The 13,894-nt window shown below is 44.6% G+C and overlaps 1 protein-coding gene across 1 annotated transcript in view; it reads right to left on the bottom strand.

The window, feature by feature from the left end:
• CCN6 (cellular communication network factor 6) overlaps positions 1–5,755 on the bottom strand; it is a 10,549-nt gene extending 4,794 nt beyond the window's left edge. The window contains exons 1-2 of the mRNA XM_040239338.1: positions 5,452–5,755; positions 1,001–1,243 (exon numbers count right to left, since the gene is read on the bottom strand). Coding sequence (XP_040095272.1) covers positions 1,001–1,243; positions 5,452–5,755 — 547 coding nt within the window. The remainder of the gene's footprint in view (positions 1–1,000; positions 1,244–5,451) is intronic.
• Between the last annotated feature and the right edge of the window lie 8,139 nt (positions 5,756–13,894).

Consider the following 13,894-nt stretch of genomic DNA (forward strand, 5'->3'; position numbering starts at 1 on the left):
GGTCATGAATATAGTGACACCAACTATAAATGGCCAGGTGCTCCAGCTGAGTAATACAGAATCTCACTATAAGTTTCTGACTACTCACATACCTGGGCAACCTACTTAAAGATGCCTGTGTGCACATTTTTAGAGGCTGGTAATTATTAAGCTTCACGTTCACAGTGAAGGAAAGGGTAATTTTATCTATTTTTAGAAATATTTACAAATTCAACACATACCCTGTAATATTTTTAATCAGTAGCCTTTCATTTCTGCTTTTACCATACGGAAGAGTTGTATTGGAACTGGATAGTTCATACTTCTTGCCCATAATAATACAAATAAAAGTTTTTCCAGGCTAGGGTACATGTCAACAATATTTAGTCACTTTTCCTATGCATGAGCATGCTAAGTCACTTCAGTTGTATCCAATTCTTTGCGACCCTATGGACTTTAGCCTGCCATGCTCCTCTGTCTGTGGGATTCTCCAGGCAAGAATATTGGAGTGAGTTGCTATGCCCTCCACCAGGGATCTTCCTGACCCAGGGATTGAGCCCATGTCTGTTAACATCTCCTGTATTGGCAGGCGAGTTCTTTACCACTAGCACCATCTGGAAAGCCCTGAGAGGTTGAATGGAAATAAGGAGAGGTAGTAACTTAGAATTTCCTGACCTAGCAGAAAACTGGAATAGTTTGGGAGTTCTCTAGTGGTTAAGATTCAGTACTCTCACTGCCATGGCCTGGGTTCAATTCCTGGTTAGGGAACTGAGCTCCTTCCTGCAAAGCCATGTGACCAAAAAGAAAAGGAAAAAAATCTAAAACACTATAAAATTCCCTTTTCAGATACTTTTAAAGCATACCTGCCTGAGGCAAAGACCAAGTACAATGGCACACTCAAACTAAATCTCTCACTGACCACCAATCAATAAGTGCGTACTGAGTCCCTTGGTACATAAAAGGAACAGGAAAGAAAACCAGGCAAAGTTGTCGGTGAGAAATAGTTCTACATAACAAGTACCTGGCATTGTTTTGTAGCTTGTTGAGAGCTGTTTCTGTGATGACCCCAGGCCACATTTTGACTGATCAGTCTTCTCTCCACCTTTAGCCCCAGAGCAGTGCCTGTTGGCCAGCTTTGGTATGAACAGAGGTGTGCATCCAATGGCCCCGCCGACACACAGGCAGCTGAACAGGGGACTGGGCTGAAACGCCTGGCCATTTTGATAATGCACCCCATTGAACTCACATCCCACAGCAATGAGATCTGAAAGGAGAAAAGAACAAAATCACCAAAGAACTGTAACTGCTAGTCTAGACCTCCAGCTGTAAACCCTAGAGCAAACTGCTTTCTCCTTAATGTAGTTCTCAATTTCCTTGGTCCCATCTGGAACCTCCTTCAACAGAACATCTGTAAAAAGTGAACATGAGACATTTTCACTAGATTTGGAGATAATCCACCCCAAGTGATCACCTTCAAAATTCACACCCTGTTCTGCAGTAAATTAAAAAAAAAAAAAAAAACACCACTATGAACACAGCACTGTATGTGTGCTGCATGCTAAGTCACTTCAGTCGTGTCCGATTCTGCAACCCCACGGACTGTAGCCCACCAGGCTCCTCTGTTCATGGGATTTCCCAGGCAAGAATACTGGAGTGGGTTGCCATTTCTTTTTCCAGGGGATCTTCCCAACCCAGGATCAAACATGCATCTCTTACAGCTCCTGCATGGCAGGCCAGTTCTTTACCACCAGTGCCGTCTGGAAAGCCCCATAATATAGCCCTGGGATGACTGTAAACTCAGAGCTGAGTTGATGGCTAGTGAGACACATATCCCCAGATTTTCAATAATAGGCTGGGATATGGTCCTAGGAAGTTGGGGTAAGTCAATGGATGAAGAAATCATAACCTGTTTACAATACTGCACAGTAACTGATTTTGTTTTTAAGAGAACTGGAAGAAAACTTTCACTTCCTCTGAGGGTTATCTTGACCTGGGTCAGCAGTTCTCACAAAGTGTGGTCCATGGGCCCCTTGGCAGTACCTGAGGCCCTTTCACAGAACTGGAAAGTCAAAACTTTTTCAGAGTACCAAGATGTGACCGACTTTGTTCACTCAGTTGATATTTGCACCGAACGTGCAAAAGGAGTGGTGGCTAAAATGGCTGCTGGCACCTTAGAATGAATCAGACTGTACATGTTAGCCATTGTATTTTTCCTTGCCATGCATTTGTACGTAAGTATACTTTTTTAAAAAGAGTTCTTAATTTTACTAAGAATATCTTTAACAACACAGATTTTATTAAATCTTAATGATCAAAGCATCTTTTTAATATTCCATGTGAAAAGAAACAGGAAGTATGCATAGGGCTTTCCTGTAAATACTGTACCAAAGTACGATAGTTATCTTGAGGAAAAGCACCTATGTTACTGTTTCAGTTGTGGGCCTAACTAGCCACATTTTTAGTGGTAATTTCCCCTGAAGAAGTGACTGACCAATACAGCACAGTTACTCAGACTTGGGTATTTGGCAGATTATTTTCTTAAAAATCAACAAGGTGAGCCTATCACTTCAAGGAAAACAACTGACAGTACTTGTTGCCAATGACAGAATCTAAGGCTGCCGAGCAAAAATTAGAATTCTGGAAAACTTGTGTCCACCACTGAGATCTCTTTTAATCTAATTAATCTTCCCACAGACTGTTCTACAGAGCAACCCAAGATGTAGGCTTTTCTGATGAGTTTGGTACTAAATAATGTGATTTAAAAAAGAAAAAAATCTCCATAAACCATTGTTCCAAACTGGTATTTTCCAAATAACTAGTGTATGCTATTGTTATAAAATTATGCATGAGGAAAAGCCCTGTTCCAAGTGGGTCTTTGACTAAACCAATGTATTTTAATGTCACAGAGTCTGGTAAGTTCATCGACGTGTTTTCAGAGTCCACATGATTAGCAGTGATGCAGCTAATTTTTAGAAACTCCACTTGTTATAATATGAAAAAAATATAATTATTTGAAAAGTTAAAACATTCCTTCCTTTTCAAGCAATATATCTGTGTGAGGATGGAATCCCTTCATATATTCCAATCTAAAACAACATATAGCAATATACTGAATGCAGAAGCAGATGTAAGAATCTATCTTCTGTTAAGCTAGACATTAGAGAGATTTGCAAAAATGTCAAACAATTCCACTTTCACTCATCTCTAAATTTTCTTTGTTTTTAAAGTAAGTTCTTTCACAAATAATATATTATTTCTATTAATTTTCAATGGGCAGGTTATTTCATTTCAAATGAATTAGTAAATAGTTTTAAATTTCTAATCCATTAAATGCCGAGAAATAATCCATAAACAGAACCTCTTTGGGTCCTTATTAATTTATAAGACTAAAGGGATCCTCAGACCAAAAAAAAGGTTGAAAACCATTGTTCTATATGATGAATCAGCACATTCTCTGTAAAGTTATATAGCCTTTATAGACTATTTGGTCTCTGTTGCAACTACTAGAGGCAGCTATTATAAAGCAGCCACAGACTATATGTAACTGCAGTGGCATGGTGGTTCTCTGATGAGACATCATTTACAGAAACAGACTGTGGGCCAGATTTGGTCCCAGAGTCACAGTTAGTGACCCATTATAGATCATCCCCACCCCCATTCTCATGGCTGTGCTCCATTACGATACTCATCAAACTATACATGGAATTACATTTTTGAGAATTTACTAAATACCAAATATTGTGATACCAGATATTTTGGGTTTTGTGTCATCATTTCATTTGACCTTCCTAAGAACTCTATAAGAGAAAGTACATACGATACAATTGAGCCACAGAGAGGTTAGGCAACTTGTTCAAGGTCGCTCCGCAGACAGAGTTCAGAATCTGAACCCAGAGATAATCAATATAATAAACCATGAAATTAAAAGATGCTTACTCCTTGGAAGGAAAGTTATGACCAACCTAGACAGCATATTAAAAAGCAGAGACCTTACTTTGCCAACAAAGGTCAGTCTAGTCAAGGCTATGGTTTTTTCAATGGTCATGTATGGACATGAGAGTTGGACTATAAAGAAAGCTGAGCACCGAAGAATTGACGCTTTTGAACTGTGGTGTTGGAAAAGATACTTGAGAGTCCCTTGGATGGCGAGGAGATCCAACCAGTCCATCCTAAAGGAGATCAGTCCTGGGTGTTCATTGGAAGGACTGATGTTGAAGCTGAAACTCCAGTACTTTGGCCACCTGATGCGAAGAGCTGACTCACTGGAAAAGACCCTGATGCTGGGAAAGACTGACGACAGAGGATGAGATGGTTGGATGGCATCACCGACTCAATGGACATGCGTTTGGGTGGACTCTGGGAGTTGGTGACGGACAGGGAGGCCTGGCGTGCTGCAGTTCATGGGGTTGCAAAGAGTCAGACACAGCTGAGTGACTGAACTGAACTGACAGAGGCATCAGGCTACTGAACTTGAATGATTCCACACATTCACCCCAGCTCCAGAGATGTGCTCTCACTCCACACTCACAACCTAACTCCTGCTAGTAATTAATCTTCCCACAGACTGTTCTACAGAGCAACTTAACCACTCAGTTGACATGAATATTTCCCTTTCCCTAAGAAGGTTTACTTTTTATTCCTAAATAAATCAGCATCCTCGATTATTGTCAAGGCATAGGGTTAGGTGGTCTTGAGCAGTCTCCCCAGGTGGCGTTAGTGGTTAAGAAACTGCCTGCCAATGCAGGAGACATAAGAAACACGGGCTTGATCCCTGGGTCAGGAAGGTCCTCTGGAGGACAGCATGACAACCCACTCGAGTATTCTTGCCTGGAGAATCCCAGTGGACAGAGGAGCCTGGTGAGCTACAGTCTATAAGGTCACAAAGAGTCAGACATGACTGAAGCAGCTGAGCACACTCCAGTCTCCAGAGCTAAGACCCTCCCTTCATAAAGCTGAGGGCCCAATTGAGATTTGGGGTGCCCCGCCCTCTTTCTTACAAATCTGCCTCAGTGAAAAGTATAGTAACCTGATGGTTAGTTTGGAAGGCTGAGATTAAAGCAGTATATCTGAATACTAGAGAGATATCCTTACATATTAAGAAAGAATATTTTTCAGGTACACAAAAGGCTGAATTCAGATTGCATTTGATAGTATAACAAAAACTGTCCTTTTTGCCACTTTAATAAGTCAGACTGTTTACATAATTTCTCCTATTTTTATCACTAAAAGCAATTACCTGAGAAGAACTTCAAGATCATTTCAATGCAATAAAACAAAGGGTTTCTGAACGTGTGTGTAACATCTGCTCAGTTCAGATGTGTTCAGTATGACAAGGCCAGTCTCACTGGTGCATGAAAACTAAACCCACCTCAGATTTAGTCAAATGAAGATGATTATTCCAATGTAAAAACTGCAGAAAAAAGTCCTGTCTAGACTCAACATTTTCCAGCTGGTCCAGAAGGAAACACTTACGTGCACACACTCCGGTCTCGTACCTAGGCCTGTCTGCTGAGTAGTCACAGTACAGCCCTTTGTGGGGGTCACAGAGGTCAGCTTCGTTGCAGGTGTCCCCTGGCTGTCTGGCACAGATTTTGCAGCATCCGCAGCCATCTCTCACCAGGCTCACTCCAGGAGGGCAGCTGGGCTTCCGACCAGGGCACTGACAGGGCCAGTGGCAAAACTGCTTACGGTGGTGCCCTTCTGCCACCTCTCCAGGACTTCTTTCACCTGCCGTGTCTGACAGCCCAGCGCCCTGGGCCCTGCAGCAGAACTTCATCGGACAATAAAGGTGGTGTTAGAAATGGTTCCTGAAACCAATTTCAGAGGTTTTCTAGAAATAGATTTCACCCAAATTATTAATATTAGAATACAGCATGGTAAGTTGTAATAATATCTATCAGTATTTGACAGGACCGTGCATGCACGCTCAGTCGTGTCAGACTCTTTGTGACCCCATGTGACCCCACCAGGCTCCTCTGTCCATGGGTCCATGCAATTTCCCAGGCAAGACTACTGGAGCAGGTTGCCATTTCCTTCTCCAAGGGGATCTTCCCAACCCAGCAATCGAATCCGCATATCCTGCATCGCCTGCTTTGATAGCAGCTTTCTTTGTCACTGAGCCACCTGGGAAGCCCGATTGACGTGATCAGTCTCTCCTTAAACTTTTCTGCACTCAGCTTCCAACACATGACTCTTTCTTACTCCTCCTTTCTCCCCAATGGCTCCTTCTCAGTCTCTTCTGCTGGTTTCTTCTGGTCTCCGAGCACTGGAGCTCCCTGTGGGCAAGTGCTCTAAAGAAACATTCCTCACTGTATCTCGTATCTCCACCCAGGCTTCTCTTCTGAGCTCAGACTCAAACTGCCTACTTAACAGATCTCCACTTAGACATGCAATAAGCATAGCAAACTTCACAAGATCAGACACATCCTCCCAATTCTTCCCTCCAATCTGCTCTCCCTTTAAGGGAAAGAGAGGGGCAGGCGCATCGGAGGAGATGTGATGCTAGAACCAGAGGGAACATGAGGCCGCTGCTGAAGGGAAGTCACAGGCCAAGGAATGCAGGTAGCTTATGAAAGCTAGAAAAGGCAAAGGACAGATTCCCCCTAGATGCCCCAGATGGAACACAGCCCTGCTTTGATTTTAGCTCTGATTTTAGACTACAGAGGCCAGAACTGCAAAAGAATAAATCTGCACTGTTTGAGCCACTAAGATTGTAGCCATTTGTTTCAGTAGCAACAGGAAATAATGCGCTCTATGTAACAAAGGAAGACTACGGGGCTCAGACTGCTTAAGATACTCCAGGTCACACATCAAGTAAATAGAAGAAAAAGTACTTAAACCAGGCAGGCAGCTTCCAGAACCTTCCCACCTCCCTTCCCTAAGCCGGGTCTTGCCACAAATCAGATTGGATATTGAACAGATCACTGAATCTCTGCCTCTGGTTCTCCTCTCCAGCCCAGACTCTCCCCATGGGCTCACAACTAGCTCAATCCTTTCTGCAGGATTTCCCCCACCTTGATGTCCCACAAGGACCTCACTCTCCCTCCCCAAGAAACTGCTCTCAGCTGGTCCCCATTTTAGTGAATGGTGTGACACCATCCGCTGAGTTTCCCAGCCTTACCTGCTCCATCTCCTTCCTCCCTCACACCTGAAGGTCACGGACCTGCAGGGAGGTCTAAGCTCCTGAGCACAGCATTCAGGGCCCTCCTGTCTCCTGAGTTCTTTACATCCCTTAGCTTTCAGCAAACGAAAATGCCTGCGGTTCCCTGCATATCTGAGGCTGTTCAATCTTCCTACAAACTTCTTCAGCCCCCCACACTCCCTCACTGAGCTACCGCCTTTTCCAGAAGAGTTTCTGTAACCTCTCCATGCTCCCTTTTACCTGTGTACTGAAACTGTGAATAAGAGCCTGTCTTCACCACTTGCCATAAAGCTACCCAACCACAGGAACCTGAGGTTCACTTGCTGGTGTATCACTGGCCCTTAGCACAGAGCCTGGCAAGTAATGTCTGTAATTCTCAACTTTTATTTGATGGAACTAAAGGCAGTTAGATTGATCCAGAGATCCAAACCTCTTTCCAACTCAAAAACCCTACGCTTTAAAGTATCTGTTTGAAATTCCACCATTAAATCTTCAGCCTTTTTTTTTCCTTACCACTGATGAAATATGTATTCCCCAGAGTAACACTTTCAGCTACTATTTGAGTTGAATGTACAATGTGAGAATAGACTTTGAGGGTACAGTGCTGGGCTTCTGGAGGATGAGGAGGGGCAATGGAAATTCAAAATGTGAAAGGAGTATTAATAGCAAGGGTAGAAACAGTGAGTGCCTGCTTCTCATTCTTACCCAGGTTCAGCCGTGGTTACCAGGGACCCCTTGCCAGGCTCAGCGGCCTCTCAGCTGGGCTCATGCTCCTGAACTCTCTGTCCCCACCTGACCCCCTCTCTAAGGCACTGGACTCTCAATTCTCCGCTCTCCCTTGACTTTCATGACACCAGCCCCTCCCGGTCACCCCAACCCAATTCTATCCCTACCTCTGGACGTATTTTGTCAATCTCCTTTGCAGGCTCCTGTAACCCTAAATTTGACTTAGATTTAGGCTCATGGGTGCTTGATGACCTTAATGGATTGCTGATCTCACTGTCCCCACTCTCACCCACCCTCTTGCCTTCGTTTTTAACCCTAAGCAGCTTCAAATATAAATTTCCATCCAGGATGACTCCACTAAGCTCAGACCCACATAGCTAACTGCCTACCAGACATCTCCACTAGCATCTCTTACAGGAAAACTCACATAACAAACTCATCATTGGCCCACCCACCTGAGACAGTGTTTCCATACTCTGGAGGTAGGAAGTTGGGAGTCATCCAGGTCATCTTCCTCTCCCACACCTCCTACAGTCATTTAGCAACTAATCCTTCTTACCATCCTCATATCCCCAAAACTAGTCATTCTTCCCTCATTTTCACTGCTACTGAGTACTGTTGCAGCAAGTTCCTAACTGATCTCCTCCTCTCAAGAAGGAATTCAATGAATCTCCCACTTTTTAAGGATCTCTTTAAAAAATATCTGTTGGTCCCCAGTATTTCCACCAACAAACAAACAACGTATTTTATTTTACTTCTCATCTTAAAACTCATCAGTGGCTCCCTACTGGCAAGAGTATACAGTCCAAACTTCTGAGCAGGGTATATAAACCCTATGTGTGCTGATTCCTGCCTTCCTCTCTAGCTGCATTGCTCAATGCACTCTCCTCCTATGTCATGCACTTGACAAGAGGGGCCAGGCTGGCTTCTCCTCCATGCTTTTCCTCATGTTACTTCCTCGAATGAAGTGCCCACTCCCCAAACTTCCCACCTGGGGACACACGTTGATCTTTCTAGTTCTTGTAGCATGTCTATAGAATCTCCAAGGTGACAAGGTAACACTGTTGAAAACCAAGGATAGAGAGAAAATCTTGGAATCAGTCTAAGAAAAGGAGAGTATTACATACAAGAGAAAAAACAATCAATATGTGATCTGACTTCTCATTAAGAGAAGGAAACCAAGATGTCCTTCAGTAGGTAACTGGATAAACTGTGGCACATCCAGACAGTGGAGTAATATTTCCGTGCTAAAAGGAAATGAGCCATCAAGCCTTGAAAAGACAGGCATATCACTACGTGAAAGAAGTCAATTGGAATATTCTACATATTGTATGATTCCAACTATACGACATTCTGGAAAGGGCAAAATGATGAAGACAGTAAAAAGATCAGTGGTTGCCAGGGGTTGAGGGAAGGGATAAACAGGTAGAATACAAAGGATCTTTTGGAAAGTGAAAATACTCTGTCTGATACTACAGTAGTGGATACACATTATTATGCATTTGCCCAAACTCATAGAAGGTACAGCACCAAGAGTGAAAGCTAATGTAAGTAATGACGATGAATGGTTATGATGTGTCAAGGCAGGTTCATCAGGTTCATGTAGAAGTACGACTACAGCGCAGCTCATTCGTTGTAGCAAAGGTGGAGACACTGACAGTCAGGGAGAGGAGGGGGAGGCTGCGCACGTGCGGCGGCGGGCGGCACACAGGAAGTCTCTGACACCCCCCTCACAAATGTGCTGGGGCCAGAAGATTATGTCTTTAAAAAAGGAGAAGGAAAATAAGAACAGGACACCCTGAGACGATGCCGAGAGTCGGGGGAAAATACTGTCAGCCTGGGATTCTATCTCCAGTGGAACTACCTTTCAAAAATGAAGGTGAAATGAAAGACATTTCCAGATAAACAAAAACTGAGAGCAACTGTGGCTAGCATGCCTGCCTCACAAGTAGTAAAGGAAGCTCTTCCACCTGAAGGGAAGATTACAACAGATAGTATGCTAGAAATATAAGAAGATATCAAGGATTCTGGAAATGATAAATGTGGGTAAATATAAGGAATTATATATAGTTTTCTCTTTTCTTCAGATATTTTGATTGATTTCGAACTCAAAATATTAAGACAACAAAAGAATCATCAGAATAATACAACAGAAAGAATGAGGGCTTTGAAACAAAGAGCTACGCTTATCTTAGATAACATTCATTTATTTGATCTTTGAGCTTCAATCCTCCTCTGTAAAATAGGATCAATAATATCAACTTTGCAAGATTATTTTGAGTTTTATCTTAATCACTAAAGTGTGAAGCACAGTTCTTGGCACATGTTAGATTTTCTATACATGGTAGGTACTATCAAACCCTTCAAAAATTCAGACCCTTAACTTTGCCATTAAGCATAATATTTTCTTGCTCTATCTATGCTGCTGCTAAGTCACTTCAGTCGTGTCCAACTCTGTGCGACCCCATAGAGGGCAGCCCACCAGGTTCCCCTGTCCCTGGGATTCTCCAGGCAAGAACACTGGAGTGGGTTGCCATTTCCTTCTCCAATGCATGAAAGTGAAAAGTGAAAGTGAAGTCGCTCAGTCGTGTCCGACTCTTAGCGACCCCATGGACTGCAGCCCACCAGGCTCCTCCGTCCATGGGATTTTCCAGGCAAGAGTACTGGAGTGGGGTGCCATTGCCTTCTCCGGCTCTATCTATAACCTCTTTGTTTTTGTTTTGTTTTGTTTTGTTATTTTGGGCACATCTCTCTGTTGGAATACTTGCTGCTTAGGTATATGCTGTAGTTCTCAATATACAAAAGTGGCAGGCGTTTTCCTCAAGGGCAGTGGACTAGGCAATAGACACTCTCACTCCTACTGGGGAAAAGCATCTCTCCATCCGTCCACATAATGGTACCACTGACATTCTTGTTATGACCCTTTTAAGCTCTTAAATCTCTCCATATATAACAATTTTCAACCCCCCACCCCGTTTTCTAAAATACATCCGCTGCTTAACTACCTCAATCAAATTAACTCACACACACATATCCTTGTATTCTAAAACACCAGGTTTCAAAAGCTCTGTCCTCTGAGCTAGCAAAAACCTCCACCATGCAGATAAATCCATAAAATAAGCCACCCGTTTCAATCGTCTTAATAAAAAAAAAATGCTAAAGCAAAGAATCGCTCATATTGAATTAAACTTCCCTTTGGTCTGCTGCTCAAAATATTTAAAAATCCTGTGGACTGATTCTGTCACATGAAAAGTGAAAAACACATGGGTTAAGAAAAGACACACACACACACAAAATAGAATGTTTTAAAAATATTAAGTGTTTTCTCCAAAGTGTTCTCAAACAAGCAGAGGCTTAGCTGAAGAGAGCCGTCAGGGTCAGTTTTTCCAGCAGCTCTGTGCAGTCCGCCCGCCTGGCGCCTGCAGAGGGGCACCGCCACCCACCCCGCCCGCAGGGCAGCCAGCTCCCGGCAGACTCCAGTTAGAAAAAGGAAAAAAATACATTTTATGAAAACCTGGAGGCTGTTCAAACATATCAGAAGCAGGATTAAGTACCCTACCCCGAAAGGGAGCAACGTTTTCCACTCTTCCCGGAAGCTAATGAACTAAAACAGGACTTGATTAGAAGAAGAACATGGCTCCCTACTCGTCTGCAGCTATTTCCACAAGGAACGCACCCCTCCAGTTCCCCATCTTCTCTTCCTTTTTGATTTCTGACCTGAGGAAATGAGGGCCACCGCAGCCCCCGGCGGGACGGAGCGGCGGGAGAGCCAGGACGTACCTGCGACAGCGAGGCCAGGAGAAGCGTGGAGAGCAGCGGCCCCCGCATGGCCCCGGGCCGGCCTCGCGCAGCCGGAGATGCTGCGAGGCCGGCGCACAAAGCTCCCCTCTGTCTCCTGGAGGAAGGACCCACGCCTCCACCTCCCAGCTCCCGACTTTGGGCTCCAGCTCTCAGACTCTGCTTTCGCTTTCCCAGATCCCTTTTAATACCCTGTTTACTTTCAGGCGACTCTTCTCATATTTACCTTCGCAGAGGCCTGGAGCGCGCTTCTCCCGGGACTGAGAGGGGGCAGACCAAGGGTGACTTCTGTTTGAAAAAAACTGTTGTTCTTCCCGCTCCAGGAGATCAGAGCCAGCCTTGAGCAAAATGGTGATGTTAGACGCAGTTACCCGCCTTAACCCTCAGCCTCTTGTCTGGGTTTACCGCCCCAGACCCTCTCTTTGGGGCTTGCTTATTCTCCTGGGGCCCTCAAAACACAGGGGACGAGTCTGGCCTCTGACCACCCCGTCACAGCCTGCCCCTGCCCAGTTCTCCCACCATACTGTAACAGGTCTGCCCCACCTTCCCTCACTCTGCAGCTTATCACAGTGCCCGGTGCCTACCTCTGTTACAGCACGTTTCTCCTACCAGATGGATTAGGTTTGGAAATACTGTAGATGGAACCCAGGTGGACGCCTACAGTCGGGGCCCGAGAGAAGCCGCTTTCTGCGGCCACAGCCCCGTGACAGACCAGAGTAAAGTTAACCCCAATCTTTTAGGGCCAAGACAAAACAGCTACACTAGTGGCAATCATTCATTTAACAAATCAAGAATTTTTTTAAAGTTATTACAGGTTTGTACACCCCTTCCCTTCTAATTCTCACCTCCCCAGCATGTGTGGTCACCAGCCCATCTCCTCCTGGGTCCAGTGGATTGTGGCTTTTTTACCCAGCTTTCAACTATGGTCTTTGTCTGTATATCTTGGGGTGCACCTCCGATGGGGTTTTGTCTTCTTGTGGATCCAGTGTCTGGCCCATTTCCTGCCCCCATTCTAGGGCCAATTTCTATTCCCTGTGATCCGTCACCTGCCTTCGATTTACCTGTTAGCTCTCCTGGGCTCACTGCTCACCTCTCTTTCTGTGTATAAAGACACAGTGACTGAAGGCCCAAGACCTGGAGAAAAACTGGGCTTCCTGCCAACAACAAGGACTCTGAGATCCTCAGAGAGCCAGGGACTCCATAAAATGTGCAAACACACCCCACGTGGTTTACTAAGTAGTTAATTACACCATAATCACACACACACCAAACAACAAGGAATACCCAGCGTAGGTAAGCTGTCAACTCCTCACCTCCCTGCCTGAGAAATAGGATAAAACCTGTGTAACAGGGAAAAGCCTTCGTATTCTATTACAAGTTAATCACTAAAGGGATGTTGCCTATAAGCTAAAGTTAAACATCATGGCCCATTTCTGGGAACCCTGCCTCCCAGGTAATGAGAGTAAAGCTATATCAATAAAATACCTTTGTTTAGCTCACAGGAAACACCTGGACCAGACCCTCCTGTGAATAACTGCAGGAAGGAAGATATTAACACATCCCCTCTGGAGGCTGACAGATCAGGAGATGTTTGACTTTCCTCCCTTCCCTTTTAGTATAAAATAAGCCTGAATTCTCGGAGAAGGCAATGGCACCCCACTCCAGTACTCTTGCCTGGAAAATCCCATGGATGGAGGAGCCTGGTGGGCTGCAGTCCATGGGGTTGCTAAGGGTCGGACACGACTGAGAGACTTCACTTTCACTTTTCACTTTCATGCATTGGAGAAGGAAACGGCAACCCGCTCCAGTATTCTTGCCTGGAGAATCCCAGGGACGGGGGAGCCTGGTGGGCTGCCGTCTATGGGGTTGCACAGAGTCGGACACGACTGAAGTGTCTTGGCTTGACTTGGCTTGGCTAAGCCTGAATTCTAACTCTGGGAAGACGGTTCTTTGGGGCACGGTTCCACCGTCTTCTTGGCTTGCTGACTTTCCAAATAAAGCTATGTTCCTTGCCCAAAGAATTCGTCTCTAGATTGATTGGCCTGTCATACAGGGAGCAGGATAAGCTTGGTCTCCCTAACACCTGAAAACAGCCTAATGAAGGATGATGGGTCTGTGTTAGTCCAATCTGACCCATTATTTTTAGTCTCTGGTTTAACACCATCTGATCTTTGGTTTCCCAGCCTCAGGGTTTCATGCACCACAGTGGTCATGAGAAAGGATCATCTCTCATTTCCTCACTGGTTCATC

The sequence above is a fragment of the Oryx dammah genome, unplaced genomic scaffold (genome assembly GCF_014754425.2).
Source record: "Oryx dammah isolate SB20612 unplaced genomic scaffold, SCBI_Odam_1.1 HiC_scaffold_4, whole genome shotgun sequence".
Taxonomy (NCBI): Eukaryota; Metazoa; Chordata; class Mammalia; order Artiodactyla; family Bovidae; genus Oryx; species Oryx dammah.